We start from the raw sequence: 27,276 nt of genomic DNA, 5'->3' as shown, positions 1-27,276 counted from the left end.
AAAGCTTTAAATGCATAAATACGAGAATAGAGCAAGACTGAAACTGAAGAGACAGTATATGAGTTAAAAGGATGATCTAGAAGGAAGCTAGAAGATCTAAATACCCTTGGCAGTTTGTAAAGTGTCATTTTTATGTTTTATCAATATTAGTCTCTTGATGTTAAATTTGGTTAAAGAATTAAAATAGATTTCATTTGAATTTTAGTTGAGCTTGAAATGGTTTTTTTTTTTTAAGTCAAACTGCACTTGGAAAAACAAACCAAGACTTTAGAATTCAGAGGAAAAATAATCCTGAATCCATCTCCAGGCATGATGAATTAGGATCAAAAGATTGCCAAAAACATTATGCCTGGACATACAAAGAATTTGGTTTCAGCTTGCAGCACTATGTGTGCTTCTAAAGCTGTCAAGGTATTTAAATGTTTATTTAGTTTCTATACCACTCAACAGCAGAGGATTTCTGGGCGATTCTGAAAGCTAGAGTTGGTCTAGCAAGACATGGCTGGGCAGACTTTGGGCTTATGGAATCTTTTTTCTTCCCCACTGGAACCCAGAAGCCCACCAGTCAGAGCCATGTGCAAATTGTTTGAGGGGTGTCATAGCTGCATCCCATATGCTGTGTGCTGTATATCCAAAAACAAAGCCACATCTGAATTACTATAAAACATGGGTTCTAATATGAACATGATTGGTAGGGCTGTATTTAGGCCTGTTTCAAAGCAAGGATTAATCTTCCCATTTTATATAGGCGAGGAACATTGATGCTATGAAATGAGTGATTAGCATAAGTTCAGCCCTTCAGCAACGAAAAAAGGAGGATTTTACTTGTTATCTTTAGATAATTGGACAGGCGAAACTGTTGCCCTTCTGCTGCAGTTCACCCCAGAGATCTGCTTATCACCTTCTTCTGCAATAAGGGACCCTTTTGGCCTGTCCTTTTATGTGGTCAGTCAGATAGCAGCACCTTGGTGTGTGTCATACACACAGGACAACTTGATGCTTATCAAAGGCCTTCAGAAAAAGCTGAGGGTGGATTACAAAACTTGACCTAAGTAAAAAGCTGATGTGAAGAGATCAGCTGCCTTCCTCAGTAGCTACTTTCTTTTCGACATGGGTTGCAGACCATAATAGAGTATTCCAAGCATTTGTGGACTTGGAAAAACACTAGCTAGTGAGTGTCTGTGTTTTCAACACCCTGTTCCATATCTCCTTATAAGTGCTTTATCAAATGGCAGTGTACCAAGAAGAGCATCTCTGCATTCAGAATTTTGCAATAGGACTTCAAGGACCACTCACCATCACATGACGAGGCACTGTGAATACGATGCGTAAAGTTCTAGCTCCTACCCCATGCTAGGCATGAAAAGATTTGGATGCCTTTTCAAGATCAGGTGTAATTGTTGTTGTGTATTGCATCCTTTTAAAAGATTCCTCATTTTGATTTTTGTTTTGCTTCATTGCAGGTCTGAAATACCTACATTCGGCTGGTATTTTGCATCGAGACATTAAACCAGGGAACCTACTTGTGAATAGCAACTGTGTTCTTAAGGTGTCTTTTTCACACATACGTAAAATATATTGCATGTGCAAAAGCCCAAAATCGTTTTGCAGTTTTGGGGGTGGAGGGGGACCTAATTAGAGGATCCGTGTGCAGGAAGGAGATGCCCTTGTTTCCAAAGGGCCTCTTCCAAAAGGATGGGTTCAACACACTGCTCTATGCGTGTTCAGAGATTCATTCTGGGTGATTGAGCTTTTGGAAAATGCTTTGGTTGATAAAGAATTTATTGCAAGAAAGGTCTGCGGCTTTGAATGTGCGAAGAGAGGGAACCTAGGTTAGGACACACTGTGACATTTGGCTTTCCCTCATGGTGCACTTGAATCTGCTTCAAAGGTGGGTGTATGTGCCTTCATTGCACTCCTTTCTGATTGCAGGCTACAATCAGAATTTTACTAGATTAGAAAGACCCCCCCCCTTTTTTGCTGATAAAATATTGATCGTTATTTTTGAATGTTAACTTCTCCAGAATTTTGACAAAAGGAATACAGTAGCATTAATGAACTGATGTAAAGGTTTTTGAATAGCTTACTAAAATGTGGCATTTGAAAGAATGCCCACGTTCAGGTAGACAAGATAGAAATGACAGATAATATTTTTCATGGGAAAAACTAATCTTAATTGCACAAAAAACTCCTTCATGAGTAAGACAAGGAAAATTGAACTGTGCCTCATTACAAGGAAGACTTGCAAAGCAATATGAATTCATAGAAACAGAGTGAGCCAGAAGGGGTCTCCCGGCCCATCTCGTCTTGACCTCTGGCTGCAGCCAGTTCCACTCGTGACATGCCTATCATGTGCATGTCTAGTCTATCCTTGAACACCCTCACCAATGGGACTTCAACCACCTCCCATGGAAGCCCTTTCCATACCCAATAATTCCCATATATTGGGAAGATACTACCTGGAGTGAATATAGCTGCCTGTTGAGTTTGAAAGCTTGCTGCCCTTCAAAAAGCACTGGTTTCATGAAAGGCATTTACCAAAATACCCTGCATGTGGTGGGTGTGTGGATCACATCTGCAAGTATCCTTTATAGTTCACAATTGCTCTGTATTCTAGTGTATTCAAGTGATCCCTTCTTCCCTTTCACAGTAGAGGGTGGGAAGTCTTGCAAAATCTTAGCAACCTGCATAAATTTTCACACATATATATGTCTGGGACACACCTGTGATATGCTGAGCAAAAACAATCTCGAGACTTTGGTCCACACCACATATTCCTGGGAAGGGTAATTGAGCCACGAGACTATCCCCAATGCACCCACTGTCCCTTTCTCTATATAATTGTACCAATGTTTGCCGCATTTCTTTTTCGCCTCCCAGATCTGTGATTTTGGCTTGGCCAGAGTCGAAGAATTAGATGAATCTCGTCACATGACTCAGGAAGTTGTCACTCAGTATTATCGAGCACCAGAAATCCTGATGGGCAGCCGTCACTACAGCAGTGCTATCGACGTCTGGTCTGTAGGCTGCATCTTTGCAGAACTCCTAGGGCGAAGAATACTGTTTCAGGCACAAAGTCCTATTCAGCAGGTATGAAGTCGCTTCACTTACAACACCGTAGATCAGCGATTGGTAACAAGCTCTCTGCCTCCTCCAGTCGGTCGAATTCACTGTGCCGAATTCTGGCCATTCCAAAAGCCTTGACAGTCCCCTAGGGAGTAGTTACTTATCGGGATGAGATAGTGTTTTCAGGAATGTCTTGAGGTTGCTTATGTTTTGCAGCCAGCTCTCCCTGTCTCGAGCAAGGAGAAATGCCCCTGCTTCTCTTTGGACTGCAAAGTGGACAAGCTCAAAGCAGCCAGCTGTTGCCTAAAGATCTACCCCTTTTTACGTGTTTAAGGTTTAGGCAGCATTTAATTGGATATTCTTCCAAAAATGTGTAAGCCATATATTTTTATGGTGGCTGACACTGTGTGCACGTGTGTGTGTATGTGTATGTGGGGGGGCATGTCTTGTGTGTTCTTTGCATTTAACTGTTTATGAGAGAGCTATTATCAGTTGAAAGCCAGGGTATAAATGTTTTATATGAATAAAGATCCTTGGGTGAGAGTTGAATCGTTACTCTAGGCACGTGGACCATGGCGTTTGGGGCTGCAATCTGTGACCCTCATGGGCCCCTGCCTCTTGCTTGGGGACCACAAGGCTGCTCCTTGCTTATCTGATTCATACTCCCGGCAACTTTGGGAGGTAGCTCGTCATCCTTCCTGTATGGCAGATGGGGAGCGGAGGTTGAGAGAGAAGCTTGCCCAAGGCCGCCTATATTGTCCGGGAATTATGAGGACAAATGTGGGTGGTTAATCATGAGCATACTTGAAGTGCTTTTAAAAATGATTAGTAAGAAAAGGGAAATGCTGTTCTGGTTTGGATGAATACTGTTAGTGTCACAATATTCCGGTGGCTGCTCTGTTAAGTGTGCTTGTTTTCGCTACAACTCATCATCTGAAGAGCTTAAGTGATGTTGTGGCAATTTGCTGGGGATTAAAACCAAGCAAACTCAGTCTAATCAAGAACAGTTTTCGCTAAACCAGGGGCAAAAGACCATGCTTTAGCTACATAAAACTTTTTTAAGATTTAGCAAGATGTTTTTCTGATCAAGAAAGTAATGATTAAGATTGCTTTAGGATTTCAAAAGACCTTTCAGTTTTTAGTCTTTGCTTACTGCTGGCTTTGCATATCTGTAATTGCACGTGTCTCTCCCACCATGGCCTCCCTGCAACAGACCCCTCAAAACAGTATTTTTCTGAAGGGTGCTTTGGGTCCCTAGCAGATGTATTGGCCCCTTCTCAAGACCGCCGTCGTCAGGATTCTCTGGCTACCTCAAGCAGGGGTGCCTGCAGAGCCTGAGGACTGAGCTCAGTGTGTGGTTGCCTCCCAGGTACAATGCTCTTCAGAGGCATTTCTCCGCTATCCCTGCCTCCTGAGGTGAGACAGATAGCTACTGCAGAAGGACCTTCCCCATGGCCTGCCCAGACTGTGGAATCACCTCTGTGGACGAGGTCTCTCAGTGCCATCTCTGAGACACCATCGAAGCCTGTCACATTCCCTTATGCTCTAAATAGTGCTTAATCTCCTTTTGCAGGTTATAGATAGCCATTTTAATTTTAATCTATTCTTGTGGGGGGTGTATTTTGTTGCATCTGTACTGATGCATTTTACTGTAGGTCGCCTTGAGGCGTTTGTGTCAAAAACCTGCATACCGCATGCATAAATAAATGTGCACACTTTCCCAGTTTCAAAAATACCAGAAAGTATGGGATAAGAGTGAGTAACCTAATCCTGCAAAGGGGTGTGAATGTTCTTGCAGTATCTTGAAATAGGGGGTGTTCTTTTCCATCTCCGCAGTTGGATTTGATCACAGATCTTCTGGGAACACCGTCACTGGAAGCAATGAGGACGGCTTGTGAAGGCGCCAAGGCACACATACTCAGGGGTCCTCATAAACAGGTACGATGAAAGGGAGCCCCTCCGAATTCTTAACAATCCTGGCTCAGGAACTAGGTTATGGGGTACCCCGTCCAGTCACATTTCATGCTCTTGTGCTTAAAGGCTTGAAAGCCTGAAACATCATCTTTGCCACCTTGGAAGCAGGGTCCACTTTATACAGAAAGGGTCCTGATGTGACGTTGGACCAGTCACTGACTCAGCTTGACCCTTCCTCCCAGGGCTGTTGTGAGGATAAAGCCGAGAGGAGGAGGGAGATAATGCGAGCCACCTTGTGCTCCTCACAAGAGGAAAAATGGCACGATATACCTGTAGTGATACGGCTGCGTAGTTGCCAAGGCATTGCATTAGGTGGTGATGATGATGATGATACAATACAATAAGAACAGTTACTATTAAACAAAATAATGATTAAATCTTGCCCTTTTTCCAGGATGGAAGGTTCCCGGGAGCTCTCCCATTGAGTTACTGACAAAACCTACTTAGCATCAGCAAGGTTGCCTGCCAGGGATGCTCTGGGCATCTTCTCTTACACACAGCTTGGCACATCTCTGATTCAACTCATTTGCACAACTCCAGTTTCTAATCTGGAGAATCATGTCATCTCATAGGTGCCTTCAGTGCTGTGGTTCTTCACTGTTTGACCCTTCTACAGGTAGGGCCATTTTAAACCACAGACAGGGGGCTTTGCTGACACCAGCCACGATGCCAAAACATTTTGCATTAAAAACAGGGCATGTCAGGTTGGCTGTTGTGGTAACCTTTGTTGGAGAGACCCGGCTGGGCTGGACGGCCTGAGGCAACCGCGTGGTTGCAGGACTAGCAAGCCAAGCAAACAGAAAAAGTTCCGTGTTCTCGCAGATTGATGAAGAATAACACTTAGCCTAAATTAGAGTAAATACAATCCAATTACTTAAACAAGCCGCTTAACCTCAATTTATTTGGCCATCTGTATCTTGGTTATTGCAGCAGAAGATACAACAAAATTAAATAAAATGCTTCAAGACTACATGCTTGACATTCTCATCTGAATAACGGTGTCTGTCTTGCTTGAGATACGTGTTTCTAACCTCAGCAGAGAAAGTTGCTTGCATGACTGATTCTGGAAAGTGTGAACCTGGAAATTAAACCTTCTCTTGCCCAATAACAGCCCGTGTCCACTTTAAAAAAAAATCATTTCACAAAATGATGAAGGGCATTTCCAGCAATGAGTTTAGAAACTGTGCCGACAAAGCAATATCCTGTTTGGGTATTTTAGTGCTGAAAGAGAGAATTGCATGCTGTTAATTTCTCTCTGAAATCCTGGTGTGACTTGACTACGTATGCGGAGCTGTGCCTTTGTTTACACAGAACCATAAATAATATAGCTGGGGAACTGTTTGTTAAATTAAACCTTCTGAAGAAAAGTGGTGGGAGGACCCTTTGTAGATGAAGTCTCAACATTTTCTTTGGCTAATATAGAAGCATGGATCGATTTTAGCTTATGGAATTACAGTTAAGGAGGCAAGGAATGGGAGATGGGGGTGGGGGGAAGGAAACTTAGGTTTTTCAGAATGCCTTTGTTTCAAGGTGTTCCTTAATCCCCTTATACAAGCAGGTTGGATTTGTAGTTCCTGGGATCCGAGGCATTCTAGCTCAGGAAGAGACTGCATGCTTTGCATGTGAACTGAACCAGGTTCAGCTTTCGGTATGACCAGTGAAAAAGTTCCCTAGTCACATACCTGCAAAAACCCTGAGATGTTGAGCAGCCATTCCAAGTTCGGACTTCCTGGATGTCCCAGTTGTCTGACTTGAGATCGAAAAGTCTCATGAGGAGGGAGGCCTGCTTTAGAAGAACTCAAATAGTCAAGATCATGTGGTGGTTTTCCTGCGAGAATCCTTGCAGAGAGTCTCTCTTTTTTTCTGGAAAACAGAGAAGCAGTCTGTGCCAATTGTGAGAACACTTGCACAGGGAGCATCCCCTGAACCTTCCATGCATCTTGCCAGGTTTTGCAAAGCTATTGTAGCATCTAACCTTTTTCTATTAATACTGTCCCATAAATAGAGATGTACATGCTTGATTGCTTAGTTATATTTCAGGCTGAGAACGTGTTAGTCCTTGGTTGGCATATAGCATATTCCTCCCACGTATCAATAACAATTAATCATCTGCCATTAATAGGAAAGCAGTTATATAATCTGTTTTCCCTGCTCATAATAGTTTTTTCCAACACCTGTACAAGCAATGCTTTCTGCAACAGCTTTGCCTTTTGAAATTGCATAGAAAAGCAGGTTTTTTTTCAAGTGTCATGCTAAGGAAGTGATCACATAGGAAGTGCTGGAGAACAAACACTATCTAAGTCCGAAGCTTAGACTGGGTGTTTTTTTCCCTATAGAATTGGCAGCATTTTATATTTGCATAAAGAGGTTGGGGCTATTTTTGTCTATGGAAATTAGTTTAATTTTAGAGCTCCTTGCCCCCCTCCTGATTCTAATTTAAGGCTCGCTCAGGCATGCCTATGCTGCAATTCCTCTGCATGTTTACTCAGGAGTAAACCCTATTGAATTCAGCAGGGACTTCAAAGCACACGGTGACCGAGCACAAAATGCTGCATGAGTTGTTGCTCGACTGCATTGGAGAGCCATTGGGGTGTGGGGCCAAGCAGCCGGAAGGGGAGATTGGGCCAGCGGCTCTTCCCCACCATCACCTCCTCCGGTGGGAGGGCCCTGCTCTGCTCTGCTTCCTCAGCCACTGGCAGTACATGGCTGAAACATTTTTGTTGCTTGGGAAAATCGCTGTACAATCTCTCCAGCGGTCATTAAAATATTGACTGCGGCGTGTACGCATGGGGGTGTAGGATGGAAGCTGTAGCAGGTGGCTCTAATTAAAAATTACACCGAAGGGGCAAACTAGCTAAGAAGCCGTGGCAAGAGTAAGTCTTAAATAATGAAGCTAGAGCAGCAAGTTGCCATGATTCTCCCCTTTCTCTTCCTACCATATATGCTCAAGCCTCCACCGCCCACAAAACAAAGCCTGAGCTGGCCGATTCCTTCTTTTCATCTAACTTATTATAAAAACAGCGCCAATGTTTAGAAGGATTCCATTCTCTTAATCGGACAACTGAAAATTCCCCGTCTCCCATTTTGTTCAGTTACAGATGACCTCCCTGCTTCCACAAGAGCACTGTTTTCATTGGGTTTACTCTGTGCCATCAGCTCAGTCTCATTTATTTACTTTGCAATAAGGTTTAGATTTTCTCAGATCCTTGTGTGCTTGTTACTCAGAAGGATCTGCCAGGATTTTCCAGAGTTCTGAGCTTTCATGGACCAAATGCAAAGCTCCTGCTTCTCACTGGCTCCTCCTCTTTGCCATTATGACCACTAAACACACCACAGATGCGTTATTTTAATTTTAGAGCAGGTGGATTGTTTAGCATGCTATCCCAACTGAACTTGTTGTTCCATTTTAAATCCAGAATCACAAATAAAGGTTTGTGTGGTATCTGAATTCTGGTTTCTGGGGGAACAAGAAGCCAAGTTCCTCAGTTCAGGCTACGGGCTAAACAAATCTCCCTGCTTTGCTGACAATCGCTTTAGTGGGAATGAGTGAAACAAGGCGCAGATGTGTTGCATGCGATAGCTGGGAGACCCTTCATAAGCCAGGATTTTTCACAATCCCGATGTTACTCTTCTGTGTGAATGAGGCCACTCGCTGCATCTTATAACATGTAGCCCTGGAAACATAAAGGCTAAAGTTTGCATAATGCAATTAAAGCCAAACTTGTATAGTTAGTCTGGCCTAAACAAAAATTACAGATTTTTTAAAGGAAAAAAACAACAACAACAAGAGGGCAGCTAGTAGTTTTACAAGTTCCTTTAAAAAAAGTTCATGGTACTTGCTGTGATGGTGGGGCTGCCCTGACGAATTTCGGAAGAGGATTTAGTCCAGTCCAGTCCAGCAGAACTGCTTTATTGTCTCCTGCTTTTAGTTGTGCACACGCACAACTAAATGGGATGGTGTAACTTAGTTTCCTACAATAGCAGGGGCCTGGACCTGGTGGCCTTCTGGCCCCTTCCAACTCTGCTCTTCTATGAACTATGCACCCTACAAGCTATTGAGGAGCTGGGTAGCTTTGGTGGAGAAACCCAAGATATCTACATATCTAGGTTTTGAGGCTTGAAAAGAGCAGGAGTGCCTCTTTGGTGATTCGGTGTTAAGGCTGCATGCCTGCCCAGCTAAGACTCAATGTTCTTTTTCTCTTCCTCTCACAGCCATCCCTTCCTGTCCTGTACACGTTATCCAGCCAAGCTACACACGAAGCTGTTCATCTCCTTTGTAGGATGTTGGTCTTTGATCCAGTGAGTTCGTGTTTTGTGTGGCACATTGCAAAGGGGGAAGGGGCTACAAGAGGGACTTTGGGGTGGGGCACCCCTTTTCTCTGATAAAACCAGGTGGGGAATCCCTTCAGCCCAGGGTCCCAGCATGCTTTAGCTTAGCGCTCTTACCAGCAGTGGCTGAGCCTTAGGAAAGGTGGTCCTAAGAACAGGGACTGGGGGAAAAACGGCGCAAAAGCCAGCACACTGCCAGACAATGCATGGTGGGGGAAAGGGGATGGCGCGGGGGAGAGGGTTGTGGCCACCAGAGGAGGCCTGCTTGAACCCAGTGCAATGCCAAGAGGGTTGGACTTGGCCTGGGTCTCCCCGCACACTGGGCTGCAGTTGTGTTTCAGCCTCTCATTCGTATGCAGAATCCACTGCAACCTGCACAGGTGGACAGGGTGAGTGAGCTCCCCCGCCCTGGAAGAAGCAGCCTCTTGTACCAGAAAGGAGTGAGGGATCAGAATGAGTTTTGTCTGGGAAACCACCCAGAAGGTTTCTACTAATGGGTGATCAAGAAATGCGCTTACTCGATTAATGCATATTCTGATCCACCAGAACCCACCTCCCCCGACAGTAGTAACGGGGGAAGAGTGCACAGGTGTTCTTGCTGCTTGAGGTAGGAGGTGGTGCAGAGGGCATAGTTTTCACTTGCCGGGGCTAAGCAAGGGTTGTGGGAAGGTAGGAAGGATGGAGTCCCTAATTCTTCTCCAGCACTTATTTGGAAGGGATTAAGCCACAACCGTCGCAAGAAGAGGAGTGGGGAACTGATATTAAAGGAAGCCTTTTGCTGGAACCGTGCACGTTATCCTGTCAGCAGTGGCAGAAGCGGAAAGCACTCAGTTCCTCCCTCCCCACTGAAACTCTGTCGCTCAAAAAATTTGTATTCCCCTGCTGCCACGTGGATTTTCACAGGCCTCCCTTGACTCTCCGCGTTGATCAAGCAGACTTTCCTCGAGAATAAGTGTGTGGACCACCGAGCACCCCCAAGTCTCTCTCAGGTTGCTTCCACAGCCGTGGGTTTGATTTTCACAGTCAGCTGCCCTCAGAAGGCTTTGTCCTGTGTAGGTGCCTGGTGACTCATCCCATGCTCCCTTCATTTCGGTGTAGGTTGTAAATGGGGCCTGACATCACTCTGATTGATGGCATGTAGGCACCTGCCATTCTGTGGCAAGCACATGTTCCCTCTCGGCAGTTTTTTCGTGGGAGCCCGCTGCGGAGCCCTCAGCGCCTAGCGTTTCACCGACTTGAGGACTTCCGTCTTGAGGGGCATCTCATTGGAAAGCCTCCTTTTTAGAGCTGCAGGAAGGCAGCCAGGCGCTGGAATCGCAGGGAGGAAACGCTTGGGGCAGATGCGTTGCTCTTATCTCCTCCTCGTAGGCACCCCTATTGCAACAGACCTTCCAGGAAGGAAGAGAGTGATGCAGCCAGTCTGTTGTTTGCTGTTGGACAGCCCGTCTTGTGGGGAGAGGAATGGCAGAAACACTTTAAAGAGGATGTTTTCTGGGAACCTGGCATGTCCCTCGTGTCCTTTGGATGCCTTTCTGAGGCCCCTGGCAGGCAAGCAACGTGGGCATCTCTGAAGGAGCAAGCAGGCATACACAGGAGCTCATGAAGCTCATCTCGTCAGATCGACCTTCCCAGCATTCAGCGGAATTAATAATTATATGCATGCATTCATGCAGCAGTCTCTCTTCCTGAAATTGCCTGATTCCCACTTCAGCCTCTGCCTAAAATGCTACCTGTGCTTCAGCCACCTTGCACAAGCAGCACCTCTCCGTAGCTGCAGCCTTTTCTCAGCTGCATCTTTTGAACGGTCCTTTTCTTGATGCTGGTCCTTCTTCCTCATGGCCGCCGACGAGTCATTGATCTGTAGCTGCTTGCAGTTCTGTTCTGAGTGCCATCTTTCAGGACCCCCTCCCCAAGTCTCTTCTCCCGAGCCCCCCATGTTTGTGTCGCAGGTGGTAGTTTGAAGTGGAGAGCTGAAGTGAAGCTTTCTCCGTGTAATCACTGGCGAGTTCAGGTGAACAATCGTGCAAAAAAATGGATTCTGGATGGGCAATGGGCTGCTTGTGAAGTGTGTCCAACGCAGGAAGGAGAAACCAGCAATATTTTAAGTTCAGCTAACTTCTCCAAAAATCTCTCTGAGTTTATACTTTGCTCCCATGGCTGAAGTGTGAAAATATGCATTTTATATGCACATTTTAATACGCAGTATAAATTTCAGTAATTTGCTAATTCCTGAAACAAAATCAAGCACTCCGGGATTGTGAACGTGACGTACCTGCATGGATTGAGAGCGAATGCAGCCTCCTCCTAGGTCTCTAGCCCAATGTGCTTGTTCTGCAGATACTGGGAAATAGATGTCAGTCACAGGGGGATGCCGGTGGCCCTCCAGACTCACTGGATTACTGGCATCCTATTAAAGATGGAAGAAGTGTGCAGGCAAATGTTTCCTCCACGCTTCCTGTGCTCCCCAAAAGCGAGACACCCCCAGGATGCATTGTATCCCGGTGGGGCCTCACTCCTCCCTTCTCTGTCCCCCAGAACACACCCCACTGCCAGCCCCAAGGTCAGGCAAGCAGCCTGGAAGTCATGGCCAGCACAGACAGAGGGTGGGAGGAGGGTGCTCCGACGCTGGAGTCGTAGCTCCAGCCCGAGAGTGCAACGTTCCTGGTCAGAGCGGGCACTCCGGATTTTCAGCCAGCCAAGCAGTGTCTTCTGACCGCGGGATTGCACCATCAATGACTGTTCCTAAACGCATTTTCAAAATAGCAGTCAGGTCAGACACTTTGAATTTGTTGGTATTTTTCAATCCCATTTTAGAGCGTTCAGGCCAGTTCACTAATGGGGGTGATCTTCTCTCCTTGACCAGTGCACCCCATAAAGACAGGCTGGGAGGAAGGGAAGGGGAGAAGGCTTTCAGCCCCGGGCGTTTCCAGATGAGGCTTTAATCCGGAGTGACTGCTGCCTGCTCGTTCACGCTTTGCAGAGCAGCCAGCACCATGATTGAGCTGCGGTTGTGTCACTGACCTGCTGGGTTTCCCCTCGCACTCTTCTATGCATCTTTAAACTTCCAGAAAGTTCTCACTCTTTAAAACGGGGCAGGAATATGGAAGAGAAGTGTGATTTCCATATCCATAAATAGCCTTGACATGTTGCCCCGGATTCTTTTATTTCTTTTTGCAAAGTGCAGGTTTGATGTGTACTCTGATACATCAAGCAGGAGAACCCGTCAGCATTTTGCACGCTGCTCTCCCTATCCTGCACCATAACAACCAGCTCTTCCTGCCCTGCTTTTTATTCAAGAGGGTCAGGAGAGAAAAAAAGAAGCCATCTTCTCTCTGCCTGTTCTCCCCCTGCAAGAGCCTCGCCTCGGGACCCCCCCTTCCTGATCTAAATTGTATTTCAATAATTAATTAACAAATTAAGCCCTTCCTTTGGCTTCCATCTCTGCTGCTTCCTTTCTTCTTCACTGTCTTCCCCTGGCTTGTCCACTCAGTCTGTGTCACGGCTACCAGAAAATCCTGGCTCCTGAAGAGACAGTTGCCCACATATAAATGCTTTTAAAGGAGAAGCCACAGATGAACGATTTAAATAGTTGAATGAAGGTCCTAGGAGGGATTGTTAATTAGTTCCTTTCTTGTACAATCAAGATTTTCTAATCAAAAATTTTAAAGCTATCTCTTAGTAATAGGAAATAGCCATGGCCCTGTGCTTCCTAAAACCTGCCAACTACCTGTCTCTTCACCCTGGTTTTTGCCCTTGAGCCAGGGGGTGGGGAGGAATAGCCACAGTCCCTTCATATTCCTGCTTGCTTGGCTGCTTGTGAATACTCACTCCTGGGTCTAGCATCTTCCACCCCACCTACCAACAGCAGTGTCAGGAAAAATAACAAGATGGTGCAAGGAAAGAAAATACAGAGTGTCTTTTGTGATGCCAGCATATCTAGCTCCATGTTATCATGAAATTGCCCCCCTCATATTCTTAAAGGCTTTGTTGGACCCATCTAGGGCAAATTTTTTATTTTATTGATTTGTTTAAGCATTTATATACTGTTCATTAGCATGGAGCTCTTCATTTTATTTACTGGAAAGCAAAGAAGTCTTTCTTCAGGGCTCCCCCTCAGTATATAAATCTTTGGGGGTTGGTCTCACTGTTATGTGAAAGGAAGACTTGGAGCAAGCCAAACAAAGCTGTGAATGGAATAGTAATCAGTCAGTATGTTACACAGGCCTTTAAGTTCTGACTTTTTTCTATTGTGGCAAGTATTCTTTTTTAATTTGTCAAAATATAAACCTTAATAATTTTAAACTCCAGCATATCCTCCTGGACTAAGTTGTTCCCTAGGATCCCGTGAGACTGCTTCATGTCCTGGAAGCTGTTTGTGAAAACAATATTTTGCAAAAGAAACAGTTAATGGTCTTGGAAATACACTTATAATAGGTTTTCTGGTCGAGGGGGACTAGCAGGGGGTGGGCACAGCAAAGCTTAAGACCACTGGTGGTATGTGAAGGCGACCTATTAGTTGCACTGGCGTTTTCAAGCAAACACCGCCTCCCAGTGGCGGAAGGACACAAAAGTTAGAGGGAAAGTGCTGATTGGGCTTATATTGGCAAGGGAAATGAATCTATGACAAAAGAAAGTCCTGAAAATCCGTAATTCTGTGCCTTCTCTTCTCTCAAATTCCAGTCCAAAAGAATATCTGCTAAGGATGCCTTAGCTCATCCATATCTCGATGAAGGGCGTTTGCGATACCACACCTGCATGTGTAAATGTTGCTTTTCCACCTCTACTGGACGGGTTTACACCAGTGATTTTGAACCCATCACAAATCCCAAATTCGATGATACCTTTGAAAAGAACCTCAGTTCCGTCCGGCAGGTGAAAGGTTGGTGTTTCGAGTTGTGATGCTTCATCCTTGGCCTTGGGCACCCTTGATTATTTTGCTGTTGGCTCACCAAAACAACACCTACACACTTGGAACAAAACATGTGCACATTTTGTTTCTGTATATATTATGTTTTCTTGATATTTATGTGTACTGTGCAACATATCTGCATATCTTAAAATGTGTAGAATGTGCTTTTCATTGGCATCTGTGCGGAAAAGCATCTTCCTACTCTTTGTGAGCTCTTAGCTGCGAGTGGAAGCGCTCCTCTGTTTCAAAGAATTTCAGTCACTCGAAATGTTGCTTTTTAAATGTCCAGGGTATTCTTATTTGTGTCTCAGTGGTGCTGTTTATTCTGACTAGGTGTGAAGGCATTCTTTAAAGCACGTGTATTTCACTGTGAACACCAAGTTTCCATTTAGTTTACTACTGTGCTGCTTTGAATTGTCCTTGAAAACAGAGCAAGAGCTGGGGCAGCTGGCCTCAGCCTGCCCAAATGTGCTTTCTGTGCCCAGCCCCAGTTGGCAACCCACTTGCTCTGGAGAATGTCAGCTGCTCTGAGTTGTTTGAAAAAAAGAAAGGCAGGAGATAAACCTGATAAACAAACAAACAAAACATCAGCAGCCAGCTGCAGTTTCTGAGTCGATTTCATATGTCACATTAATCTGGCCAAGGTGTTACCAAAGCACAGGTAAGGGTGTTCCAGCTGTCTTTGTCCAGGAAGGGCTCAAGTGGCAAAAGGTGCTTCATCTAGCAGAGGCTCCTCGGAGCTACAAAGGCAAGGTGGGGTCTAATAGCACCCCCAAAATTGTATGGGGTGCAACAGCCCTTGGAACCAGCTCAGCATCATCTCTCAGGGCAGACACGCTGCCTACCGCCCTTGCCCTGTGTGATGGAGGTGGATAAAGGGTGCCATTTGCTTTAAGACTGATTTTTTACCTATATGCAGAATTATACAAGCTTAACTAACTGGATGACCCTCATACTCTTGGTCGTGATTTCTTTAATCAGGCATAAGAGTTGCTCATGAGGTCATTGGTCACCATTTTGAAACCCCAGAGTTTGAAAACATATTTCTGAACATTGGGGCAAGATCCACACAAACAAGTTAGGCAATCTGGGCATCCTGAGCTTTACTGCATTCTGGTTTGGTTAAGGAAATGATTATTGTCCACATTTGTTTTGGGTATGTTTCCCTTGCGTTTGATCTTATTGTTTCGTCCAGCTCTTATCAGACTGCATGTAAACGGGTTTGCTTTCTTTCTTCCCAACCCCTCGTTGTTTTCCAGAAATAATTCATCAGTTCATTCTGGAACAGCAGAAAGGAAACAGAGTCCCTCTGTGCATCAACCCACAATCTGCTGCTTTTAAGAGCTTTATTAGGTAACTGTATGTAATCACATCTGATACTTATTCAACTTTCTTTAGTGGTACAGCAGTTTTAAAAACCTTGTTCCACCACAGCTTTAGCCATATGCCAAATTTATTCTTAAGGGTGCCTCAATTTTTAAAAAAATACATTTGGCCTTCAGGAGCCCTTGCTTGTGCAAGCCCCCTGAAATATGGCATGGCAGGTGCTTGGCCTGGAGTTTTCACATGACTGAAATCTCCTTTGGGCTGATTTAGTCCTAACAACGTTCCATAGCATGGTAATTTCTCCTTGTAGAGCAGCCGTCCATGCTGGTGTTCTTCATTTAGCCACTCATCTAGGGAGAATAAATCTTGGTCTACCTGTCCTGCAGAAAGAGGTGGCAGCAAGGTATCCATACAAGCAGAAAACTAGGACAGGGAGGAAGTAGGCTAGCCTAGAAATTCGCCCTCCCGGCCGTCTGAACTGGCACTGTTACTTCTGCCATATCAGAATATCGCCACCTTCATTCTCCGGTACATGTGAACCAGGCCCCTGACTTCAGTCTGGGCAAGCGATTGACTAGGTTGTCCCAAGCTGCTCTCCATGGCACAGACAGGTCAAGCTCAGGCCTTGTGTGCCACAGGTGAGTCCCAGCATCCTGAGTCGCCAAGGTCAGTGAGCAGCTGATGGGAGTCTTTCCTGCTAGGAAGCTGCTGCCGCCACCCAGCGTAAGCAGTGCAGGCCTAGGGGGATCAGGGCTTTGACCTGGAATAAAGCGCACTCTGCACAGGGTTTGATTCTGCAGGCCAATGCCAGGTTTTCATTGAAAACTCCTTGTGCAATAAGCTGGCTCATGGATTCGCGTGGGGCACTGAAGAGCGTACAGCCTTCCTTAGATTACAGTATGGCTGGCTGGGTTTCTCGTGCAGGTTTTAAAGCCAAACGTGTAGTTGAGGATTCCAGCCGGATTGCCCTGGAATCGCTTTTTATTACTAGGGAGCCATGGGCCTGCAGCTCAGCTAGTTCTCTGGCAGCTGTAGAGGTGAGCGAGACTTTGGCAGAAGGTGCACAGGGAGGTGAGGCAAGAGTGTCATTGCTGTTTCTTTAGCAACACATTGGTCCATCTAGCCCAGTATTGTCAGCACTGACTGGCAGCAGCAGCTCTCCATAGTTTCAGTTAGGACTTTTCCCAGCCCTGCCTGCAGATGGAGGGATTGAGTTTTGGACTGTCTGCATGCCAAGCATGTGCTCTTACCACTGAGCTTCAACCCTTTTCCTGATCCAGATGTTTGGATTTAAGATGCAGATACGCAGTGATATCCCACGTACCAATTAAATTACCCTTGAGGTAGTTCACAGTCAATTCTAATGATACGACGTATCTGCAAACCCCAGTGCATGCTGTCTCACAGCTCTTTGTTCCCTTCCCCATGGTACCGGTCAGAGCGCAATTCCCTTCAGTTCCACATTCCTGGGACAACTGAGAGTTGCCCTAAGGTATCCTTTCTGGAAGCTGCTAAATGTGGAAGTGGGATAGTGTAAATGGGTGGCCTGCAACAGCAGGAGGTTGGATCCAGTGCCTTCTTGGCCTTCCAGCTCTACTATTTGACGATTTCACTTGGTGGGTGGGTGCCAACAGCTTCTCGAAAGGAGGAGGTTTTCATGGAGTGATTGAGCAAGAAGTTTCACTTGGCTATCCCATATATCAGCAACAGCAAGTGTGGGAATGGGCAGAGTCATTAAGAAACAGGAGACCTGAGGACAGAGCTGGAGGACAGACATGTCTAGCTCTGAGGTGGAAGTGAAGCCAGGGAGACATTACCTGCCTGGAGGAGGTGCTTGTGCTGGATGCAGAACTGGATGGGAAGCCGGGTGGACGGTGCATTCTCTGAGTGACAGGAATGGTGAACTAACAGCTCTGACCACAGAGCTTTGAACTAAAGTGAGGACCAGAAAATCAAGGTTGGAGGCAAGCCGAGCCTGTTAGCTTAGCTAAAGGGAAGCAAAGGAAGAGCCTGCGCTTGTTCCAGGAGGCCTGCTGCTGCCGAGCAGCCACACCTGAGATGAGAAAGCAGCAATGCCCTTTGTTGCTCATGGGTTCTGATCCCATGGGCCATTTCACACACCTGTGGACAGGTGCCTGCTCAGTGCATGTGCTGTGGGGCTTCTCAGTGTCCTGACGTCCTCTTGCAAGCGAACATTGATCTTCTGTTTCGGTTGCCTTCCAGTTCCACAGTTGCTCAGCCGTCTGAGATGCCTCCATCCCCACTGGTCTGGGAGTGAACATGGAAGATGTCCTGTACTACTGAAGACATAATGTAGCTTTCCACTGGATTCTGGGATTTGCAATTCTGGAGGTCTAATCATGCTTGTACTGTAATTTTACTAATGAAGTTTTAAATTAACAACCACTATCCTTGTATGATAAACGAATAAGCGTTAGAAAAAGTGTTAACTAGGCTTTTAAATCCTGTCAAGGGTGGGGTTGTGCTTTTAGAAGAAAAATATTTTATCCAGAGTTGCACATGAGTTTTTGGGGTTTTTTAAAAAATGCATTGTAGTGCAGCTGTGATCTTGCTTGGCTCGGAACAAACATGCGATGGAACCAAATCAGTGGGAAAGTTGTTATTTTCTTGGTGTGGGGGTTTTTGTTTTTCTTTTCTCTCCCCCGCCCCCCCCCCCCGGTATAAAGCGAGATTGTGTAAAAGGATGACATGTTTTGATATTGAGCCATTTCTGAGGATTTTGGATTTTTCTAAAAAAAGAAAATGTACAAAGTTAGGGAATACAAAACTCAACTGTGACCAATTATGAAGCCCCATCAGGTAGTGGCGGCCAAACTTCAGTGGGCGATGTTAGCCTGATGGTCCCGGCCCCTATACTTTGCTCCTTGCTAGCACTGTGGTGGTGATTGTGTCCTGTTCCCCAATCAGATGTTGTAAGTAGAGAGAATGGTTGTGGATAGGAGAGATGAGACACGTCCTTTTAACTCCCTCCCCCCAGTATAAATAAATATATATAAATATATATATTTAATCTATTTTTATTAGAAGTTTTTCTGCTCTTTTCTTACATAAACCATGCCCCTTTCCCTCCAAGCATGCATCTGCATATGTGTGTAAATAATTCCAGTTCTGGGCTAATATTTCGAAGAATCTCAATACCCATTGCTGTGTATAGGCAGAGACTGAGAGAGAGAGAGAGAGAGAGACTGAGAGAGAGACAGCGTGAGCGCACGCGCGGAAGAGAACATGGCTTGCACATTTCTAGGTCTGTGAAATTTTGTGATTTATTTTTTTTTTAAACCTGCACTGGACAGTTAGGTGAAAAAGAAATGAAAAGCAGGGGGGAAAGCACATAGGGAACTACGTTAATTGTATTTGTGTCACTAGGCGACACTGTGGAAGTCTTGAAATGTCACAGTAGCAAATACCTTTTATTACTTTTTGGCTAATTCCTTTTCTGTGTGCGTTCTGTTCAAACACTGAATTATTCTGTGCATATTCTGTGTGTGTGTGTGCGTGTGTGTATGTATATATATATATATATATAGGAACAGAAATTGAAGCCCTTCTCTACCTCCTGGAGTATACAGCTTGGCTTGTTTACCTCCACATGATTTCTTTTTTTTTTTTTTTTTAAGTTCAGTGTGGAGACTTAAAACTTGAATGTCCCTTCCAACTTTTATATTTAAAAAAAGGCAAGAAAAATCGAAGACTGTTTTTCACCTGTACAAAGAAATAACAAATGGATGTTCTTAAATTTTGAACATTGGTCTGGGTTATTGAAAAAAGAGAGAGAAAGAAACCTTGGTGTTTGTCATGGACAATTAACTGTTAAAGTTATTGTAAGTTATCTGTATTTAGCAGAGTATTTTCAAGAAGAGTGATCTGAGCTGGAACTGAATACTATTAGTTAAGTTATGGTTTTGGAAGTTTTAACTTCAATGAAGTAATTATTTTGCTGTGAAAGAGACAAACGTTGAATTTCTCGAACAAAGATGATGAAATATCTTTGTTTTTTGTGTGGCTCCTGAGGAATTTTAAAAGCAAAACCAACTGAAGCATTTCAATTCACTTGAATGAGAATCGAGTTTTAACTTAAATGAGCCCAAGAAGACACTGGTATGAAAGGTAAAATCTCAGAGGTTGGTCTGTTAAATGTGGCACACTTGCGGGTCACTTTGTACAATGTAGATTTTGAAGTACAGTGGTGGAAGCATTAAATGTGACATTTGAAACAAAAAACCGCTCTGACTATGTTTTTTATCCCATTCTCCATCTGGCTGAGGCAGTCACGGATTCACTTACCAATTCCAGCCTTAGCAAACCCTTGCTCTTGGATTTGAATTTCTGCTTCACTTGCTATGAACAGTTGGAAATTCAGAAAATGCAGACCGACTCAAAGCTGAAAAGGTCCCCCCAAAATGGACCTCTGGGCAGAACACATACAGGTGACTCTTCAGAGTTGGAAGTAGTTTTTTGTAGCTTTCTGGGCCCAGGTCATGGGCTGCCATTTGAGCGTTGTCATCCTCATTGCGCTGAAAAGTGTACGTTTGTGCTGTTGCACCTCAATTCAAGGGCCCTGTAATTTCAGAAGTTCAAGTGGGCTGCATTAGTGGACTGCTGCATGCTGTTCTTTTAAACAAGGGTGTCAGGAAAGGTTTCAGCAAAATAAGATGATGGGTATGTCATAGAAATGCAGAATTTGGCCTCCTGGATATGTTGGCTCATTTTTTTAAAGGTTTGTAGCCTCTGTGGTTGTTAAGATATGCTTAATAGCATGTCAGAGATCTGTGCCGAATCCTTGGAAGGTGGAAAAATTGTTGGAATAGGTTTCCAGTGGTTGAGCAATGAGGCTTCGATGCTGCATACCGTTTCCTGTCCCTCCCCACAAATGCCTGTAATTTGTGTAGGTGAACTTCAGCCACTGTACATGCCACGGAACCTTAGATGCTCTGGGTGCAGTGTTTTTGCTTTTGCAATAAACTACCCTGTGTGCTTTTTTTTTCCTTGTGGAGGGAGTTGTGAGTTTGGCTTCTTTGTTTGTTATAGGGAGGTTGGGATTTAACAGCAGGTCCATCACTGCTTGTTGGAGACTGAAGTGGCAAAGTGCAAAAATAAAAAAGGCAGCTTGTCTTGCTGTGAATTAAGGAAGAATGGAAATACTGAACACAGGATACGTAACCCTAGAGCCCACTAGAAAAATCTGTGTGTTACTGATGTATTATTTCTCATTTTAAGAAGCTTCAACAATATTTTTATTTAAGCATATTTTCCTTCTTATATAAAGGGTAGCCAGAACATCAGTGACTCCTTCCAGGCTCACTAATGCAGGAACAATACTGCTTTCTGGATGCGGGGTCAGTATTCCTCCCTTTTCGAACTGAGGGAAATGGTGGGAGCCCCTCCCTTTGTAAGGATGCTGGGGTGAAGGAGGGGTTCCCGCTGTCACACCAACCTGCAGTTTAGAGGCTCGGAAATCAGTTTCTTGTCAGGGCAAATAGGTTTGTTTACAATTGAATGTATGGATCCATGGGTGCCTAAGTAGGAAGACCCCATGTTAATTTCCTTAGGGTTATATAGAATATACAAAAGGGGAGTGAATACAATACACAGGAAGGCGATTGGATACTTTGATATGGATAGGAAAGTGATTGGATACACGTCACAGCACCATAAAGAAAAGTTACATTTCACTCTCATTAGATGCCTTTGACAGACCTTCTAAACTAAAGTTACCTTAAACAGGCTGGCCAAGTTAAGTAAACAAAAAGGTTACCTGTGTGAACTTACAGGGTTAGGGAGGCGCTTTAGCAAGCCTATAAAACACAGAGATTACACTTTGACAGTTACCCACTAATGGAGTGGGGTCATCTGGTCTTCACCACCAGACACGGAGGCATCTTTTGATGTGTTTATGGCAGGGCAGTGAGGTGGGATGGTAAGAATTGTTTTTCTGAGTACACCACCAAACTCTCTTAGCTGTTAAATCTTCCCGGCAACAGGTTCCACGCAGGTGCAGAGCCCGCATGTGTGAACACACAGATGACCACTGGAACAACAGTTACAGGTAAGCAACCTGCCTTTTCTTCAATTGAGTGACAGACCTAATGCAGTTTAATGATTAGTGCCGTAACCTTTACACTGCTCAGATTTCTTGAAATCCTCTTAAATTTGTCAGCTAATCTGGGCCATGCGGGAAGCTTCAGGACCTAATTGCACACTGTCTCCCAGGAGAGACTGCGGGGGGGGGGGGATCTGCCACCTTCATAGCTTAAAGGAGCCCTCATAAATTTAGAGGGATTAATTTTGCTCCAGTTCTATTTCATCTCTGCCAGGCATACGTACGCACACGCACACACGCACACAGAACGTTCCAAAGCAGTGGGTTTTTAAAGGATGACATAATCCTTGATTTGAGAGGTGGTGAATTTCAAGTTGGGAGCACAGATACTGTAAACTCACTCGCCAGCGTGATAATTTCTGGACTTCCTCAGTCCTACCCAAAACCCACAACAATCCTATACCTCCTGGAGGGAGGGCAAAAAGTATGCTTTTGGTAATTTTTAGAACAGTATGCAAATCATCATTCCCCCCCCTCCCCATGGAGCCTGTAACACAGCCTTACAAGAATGCCCCATCTATGGGATTCCAAACACTCTTAACAACCACCGACATCTCTCTTCCGTGCCCCATCGGCACTCCACGGCCTTTGGGCCCTCTTACTGCATTACAGGTGTCCTATACCTGGTTTCCCCAAACTTTCTGGTGCCTCCCTCTTGTTCACAGGCCATGCCATGTTCAACACGTTGAAGCTGTGTGTATGTCACCCCTCACTGCATCAGGGAAGCATGCTGGGTCTTCATTAGATGAGCGAGGGCCGGGGGATCTCCTCGTCAGCTAAACAGTGGGCACCTTCTGCCTCTTTGGTGCATCCCGGAAATGGGAAAGAAATGAGCATTGGCTGGCTCCCTTTAACCATCCGCCAAGGTCGCTTCTGGAGGGATGGTGGCTGCCACTCTGGAGGGGATGCACATGTATGGCAGGGCCGTCTGAACGCATGGGCCTGATGGGCACTTGACCCTGGGCCCCGTACTAATCTCTGTATGTTAACCCCTGGAAAATTGGAAAACTTCCAAAATCAACAGTAGTTGTGGTGGTCGTAGGGGCCCCAGCACACTGCTTTGCCCGGGGCCCATAACGCGGTTCAGACGGCCCTGATCGGGGTTCCGCCTTGGCTGCAATCCAGGCAGAAGCGGTTCCGTCAGACCCATGCACGAGCGCTCTGCCAGCTTAGGGTTGCCTGGGGCTGAGCCCCACTGCAGAGCATTTCTGAAGCCCGGAGGGGGTAGCGCCGCACGTGGCTGCGCCCCGCATGCGACCCTCGCCATGCCAGCGCTCCTGCGGTGGGGCCCAGCCCTCCCCGCAGGGGGAGTGGGGAGCGCGCGCCGCGGCCTCCCCACCCCCGTCTCGCCGGGGCCGGGGCGCACACGCGGGGCCGGGGCCGGGGCGCGCCTGGGACCGCGCCGGAAGCGCCCGCGGCTCCGCCGGGGAAGGGCGGCCCTCTGCGACGGAGCCAATGGGCGCGGGCGGGGAGCGCCCGGCCCTCCTGGCGCGGCGCGGCGCGGCGAGGAGATGGCGGGCGGGCGCCTGCTGGACGGGCTCTTCGCGCTCTACTTCCTCACGCACATCCCCGTCACGCTGCTGGTCGACCTGCAGGCGCTGCGGCCCGGCGCCCACCCGCGCGCGGTGAGTGCGGCCCGGCGGGTGGTGGGCGGGGAGACGGCAGGGGGCTGTGCCGGGCGCGCTCCTGCAGCCGTCGGGGAAGAGCCTCGCCGGCGGCCCGCGGCGCAGCGGCATCCCGAGCGGGCGAGCCGGCGGCGCGCTGTGCCTGGCCCGGAAGCGCCTCCGTTTCGCTTTCATGCACGATTGTATTCGTATTCCGCCCCTTTTCCCGCGAAGAACTCAGGGCAGTATGCATTATGCACCTGCAGAGCTGTTTCCAGTTTGCCTCTGCGGACTCGTGGGCTAATACGCGCAAGCAAGCCCCTTTCCCCCTTTATTTACATTGTGGTGCTTTCTCTCTCTCTCTCTGTCTCTCTGACACATACACACACACGCAACTATACATGTAAGTGGGATGGGGGGACCCTCAGTGTTTACAATTGGAGATCCCTACAAAGGTGTCATACAGGGAACTCCCGATACTTGGCCCAGAATTGCCCTCTGCCCTGCTCAGGTTCATGCGCCTTCTAGGTCAGGGGTCTCCAACTCAGCTTACCTGGGGGCCGCTGGAAGCAGAGTCTGGGTGAGGCTGGGCCGCATCAAGTATTCACGGCGGTGGTGGTGGGCCGCTCATCCCCGGCGCTTTGAAGGCCGCAGGGCCCCCCCCCCGTGCCCCGCCCGTCCCAGCACTCAGCTTAGAGGGAACATTGCGCCCAGGGTAACGACTCACGCAGATGCGTGTGAGAAAAACACACAATCACTAAACTTTGATATCAAGTGGGGGCCACAAAATATCGTCCCACTGGCCGCAATTGGCCCGCGGGCCGCGCGTTTGAGACCCCTGTTCTAGATGGTGCGCAGCTCCAGGAAACCACCCAGACGCTTCCCAGGTTGTTTCCCCAGGCTGCTTCATCTCCCACATGCTTGTGCAAGCATTTCTTCAAGGCGCTCCCCCCTTCAGCCAGACCGGTTTTGGTTCTTGCAGGTCACAGAAGTTTCTCCCAGCTCCTCTGTTGTCCTGAGCTGTAAAGGCATGAGGAATTTCTGCAGTGGACTTCAATCCTCCCACGTTGATGGGCCCCAATTCTTATCATGCTGGCCTTAAGGCCAGGGAGTGCCCTGAGATTTGCCAGTTAATAATTCGCTGAAAAATACTGATATTTAACTTGATAGAATGCTTCTGTGATGTTAATGAGGAAAGCCAGAAAGACAGACAGACAATCTTTGTTGATCTTTCAGAGCTAGGCAACCCCTTCTTTTAATTCTCGCATACCCTTTGTTTTGTTTTGATTGCCCAGCTAAAGTTGGCATTTTGTACCTTGCATTTTAAAGTTGTGTTTTGAGCTGTTTAACTGAAGTCCCATGGATTTCTGTGGGTCTTCTCTAAGCATTACCAAGTCTGGATCAACCCACCCCATTTAAAAATTCACTTTTATTATGTCTGCCACCCAAATGGTCTATTTTAGAAGACAGCTGGTATGTTTAGTTAGCTGAATTTCTGCTTACTATCTATTGAGCTTACCTCTGCATAAGGAATTAAAGTGACATGATCCTGTGCTTAAGTGGGTAAGTGTATCTACTCAAAGTAAACTGCACTGATTCCAGTGGGCAAGTGTATAGTTTAATGCACCTGGGAGATACCAAGCTGGGAAAGTGTAACTTCTTCCAGTTGCATGCAGATTTTTGCTTTTAGGACATAACAAGGCATTATTTTAGATGTAACCTCATTTAAAATCCAAACATCCATTGGACGTAACCCTAAACTGTAGCTTAGTATTACAAAGCTGAGAGAAGGTGCCTTTTCTAACCAACCATAGTTTATGAAGCCAAAAATATTGTATCTGACCAAGCCCTCTAGCACTTGGACTGTTCTCACCTTCCACCCTATCTGGCTTTTTCCCTCTCCTTATTGCTTGTATTCCTCTTTAGTGCACCATGTGTCCTGACGACCTATTAATAACAGCACTAATTAGGTGGCCTAGATATTCTGTTGAGGTTGATTAACTTCCTTTTTAATTGACCAGCTGTTTTCTTCTCTCTCCGAAAGCTGACAGAATGGTTAACGTGGTACACAAATGCATTTAAGGACCCCTTGATGGCTGATCCCCCAGCCTGGTTCAGGTCCTTCATCTACTGTGAAGTCTTCTTACAGCTGCCCTTCTTTCCTGTTGCAGCCTACGCATTCTGGAAAGGTCAGTGCACCAGTTTGGGCTGGAAAAATACTTTGTGAACGGTTCTGCCAGGACTACAGAAAGTTAGCAAAAGAAAACATGATTTTCTTTTAGCAAAAGAAAACATGGCGTACATTGTGATGATAAAACCACACAACTTGGTATATACAGGGTGTCTCAAAAATTTTGACATTATTTGAAATGTGAATATCTGAGTAACCACATGTCCTAGGCAAACGAAATAGGCTTCATGTTGAACAATAAAAGATTTATTTATCACAATTAGAACATGAGATTCAAAGGGATGTAGATTTTATAGCCAATTTTGCAAAGCTTCACAAATGTTCAATATGCGCACCACCTGTGACACAACACAGGTCAAGTTGGTGGTCCACCTCCTGCCAAACACGCTGTAGCATGTCTTGCGTAACATTGCGTAACTAACATTAGTTAGTTTTTACACATTTTGTTAAAATTTGAGTTCATTTGAGCGAGAATTGGCTATGTTATTAGACTACGAAATGTCAATTTTTTGGGGACATCCTGTACAACTATTCCATGTAGCATGAGGGCTACACATTCATCCAATTCTCAAGACTTGTTGGGCTGCCACTTGGAAGTAGCACCCTTGCTCCATGTTGAACTCCCGGCATCTCAAGCGAGGGCTGGGAAAGCGCTCCCCAAGACCTGGCCACTTCACCCTGAAATCCTGAAGAGTTGTGTTGCCTAAACTGGCCGTGGTCCCCCACCTTTCTGTACTCTTTGCTGCCCTTTGCCCCTCCTGCGGAATTTGCTGCAACAGTCGCCCCCAAACTTGGTGGATCAACACCAAAATTGGTGGTGCACCAGTAGCAGAGAGACCCATGTCCCACTAGACCCAAACCAAATAGACTCTTCTTTGTGGCGGCTGCTTTGTCATGTTTTGGCAGCCGGTCTTCTGGTGTTTAACCAGCTCTCCTGCTGAATTTCAGCCACAGATTATCGGTGGAAAGCAGGGAATTCTCCCCAGGGTATGAAAAAGGGCTCCCAACACCTCCCCCCCTCCCCCCCCCAATGCTGCCAGTCCATTCAGGACTACAGGAAAAAAATGGCACCTTGAAATAATGAGCTTCCTTTAATAAAATGACAAAGGGTATTTGAGTAATCTGGCTCAAGAATGGGATTGCAGAAGTTTGAAGCACGTTGGCTTCATTCTGTTCCTTGAATGCAGGGAACTGCCAGTGGATCCGGACTCCAGCGATTATCTACGCAACTCATGTGGCCACAACCTTGCTTCCCATCCTTTCACACTTCCTCTTCACCGATTTCTCGAAGTCCAAGCACCCTGGGCCAGAGACACTGCATGAGCGACTGACCCTCTCAGCCATCTACCTCCCCTACCTGCTGATTCCTCTGCTGATGCTCTCTTCTATGCTGCTCAATCCCCTGTATAACAAGGTGGAAAAGAGGAAGAAGAAGTAACCTGGGGAAGGAACAGGGAGTGGCTGGCTTGGGAAATTTGCAAATCGGGTCAGTGCCAGCAAAGCTGTTTGTGTGAATGGCTCGTGCACCAAAGCCATCGCAAGGATGTGGGGTTTGGCTCTTTCAGGTTTCTGAAAAGCCTGTTGATATTTTCTAAAACAGACTAATCTAGTAAAATATGTAGTTTTACTTCCTTGGAGTCAAAAGAACACCTGTGTATGCGATCTTTTTTTCAGAGTTCAGCAACTGCATCTTTTCCAAGAAACATTTTATCCTGGGGGGGGGGGAAACAGGACTGACTGCCATTTCCTCTATTAT

The 27,276-nt window shown here is 46.1% G+C and overlaps 2 protein-coding genes and 1 long non-coding RNA gene across 4 annotated transcripts in view; 2 read left to right on the top strand and 1 right to left on the bottom strand.

The window, feature by feature from the left end:
* Window positions 1-19,846, top strand: part of NLK (nemo like kinase) — a 95,598-nt gene extending 75,752 nt beyond the window's left edge. Inside the window, exons 5-11 of one of the 2 annotated variants that reach the window (XM_044430223.1) lie at window positions 1,464-1,549; window positions 2,881-3,090; window positions 4,903-5,004; window positions 9,253-9,339; window positions 14,050-14,248; window positions 15,538-15,631; window positions 17,828-19,846. In XM_044430223.1, coding sequence (XP_044286158.1) covers window positions 1,464-1,549; window positions 2,881-3,090; window positions 4,903-5,004; window positions 9,253-9,339; window positions 14,050-14,248; window positions 15,538-15,631; window positions 17,828-17,882 — 833 coding nt within the window. In that variant the 3' untranslated portion in view covers window positions 17,883-19,846. Of the gene's footprint in view, window positions 1-1,463; window positions 1,550-2,880; window positions 3,091-4,902; window positions 5,005-9,252; window positions 9,340-14,049; window positions 14,249-15,537; window positions 15,638-17,827 lie in introns of both variants that reach the window. The other variant, XM_044430224.1, reaches the window with a different exon arrangement.
* On the bottom strand, window positions 1,540-12,247 carry LOC123023455. Its single transcript, XR_006414745.1, has 3 exons — window positions 12,238-12,247; window positions 11,910-11,915; window positions 1,540-1,843 (listed from the first exon to the last, which is right to left on the bottom strand). It is a non-coding gene; the product is annotated as an uncharacterized LOC123023455 (long non-coding RNA).
* Window positions 19,847-23,228: 3,382 nt separating the features above from the next.
* TMEM97 (transmembrane protein 97) lies at window positions 23,229-27,147 on the top strand. The gene is made up of 3 exons (XM_044430228.1): window positions 23,229-23,350; window positions 25,374-25,518; window positions 26,708-27,147. Exons 1-3 carry the CDS (start codon window positions 23,237-23,239, stop codon window positions 26,956-26,958), a joined length of 510 nt encoding a protein of 169 aa, XP_044286163.1. The 5' UTR covers window positions 23,229-23,236; the 3' UTR covers window positions 26,959-27,147.
* The last annotated feature ends 129 nt before the right edge of the window (window positions 27,148-27,276 follow it).

This window comes from Varanus komodoensis, unplaced genomic scaffold, assembly GCF_004798865.1.
Source record: "Varanus komodoensis strain SLA01 unplaced genomic scaffold, ASM479886v1 scaffold20_1, whole genome shotgun sequence".
NCBI classification, from domain to species: Eukaryota; Metazoa; Chordata; class Lepidosauria; order Squamata; family Varanidae; genus Varanus; species Varanus komodoensis.
This window is presented reverse-complemented; position numbering and strand designations above follow the sequence as displayed.

Coding starts and splice junctions, on each gene's coding strand:
- TMEM97 (XM_044430228.1), top strand. CDS start 23,237: ATGGCGGGCGGGCGCCTGCTGGACGGGCTCTTCGCGCTCTACTTCCTC. Junction 23,351..25,373: donor CCGGCGCCCACCCGCGCGCG/GTGAGTGCGGCC, acceptor TCTCTCCGAAAG/CTGACAGAATGGTTAACGTG. Junction 25,519..26,707: donor AGCCTACGCATTCTGGAAAG/GTCAGTGCACCA, acceptor CCTTGAATGCAG/GGAACTGCCAGTGGATCCGG.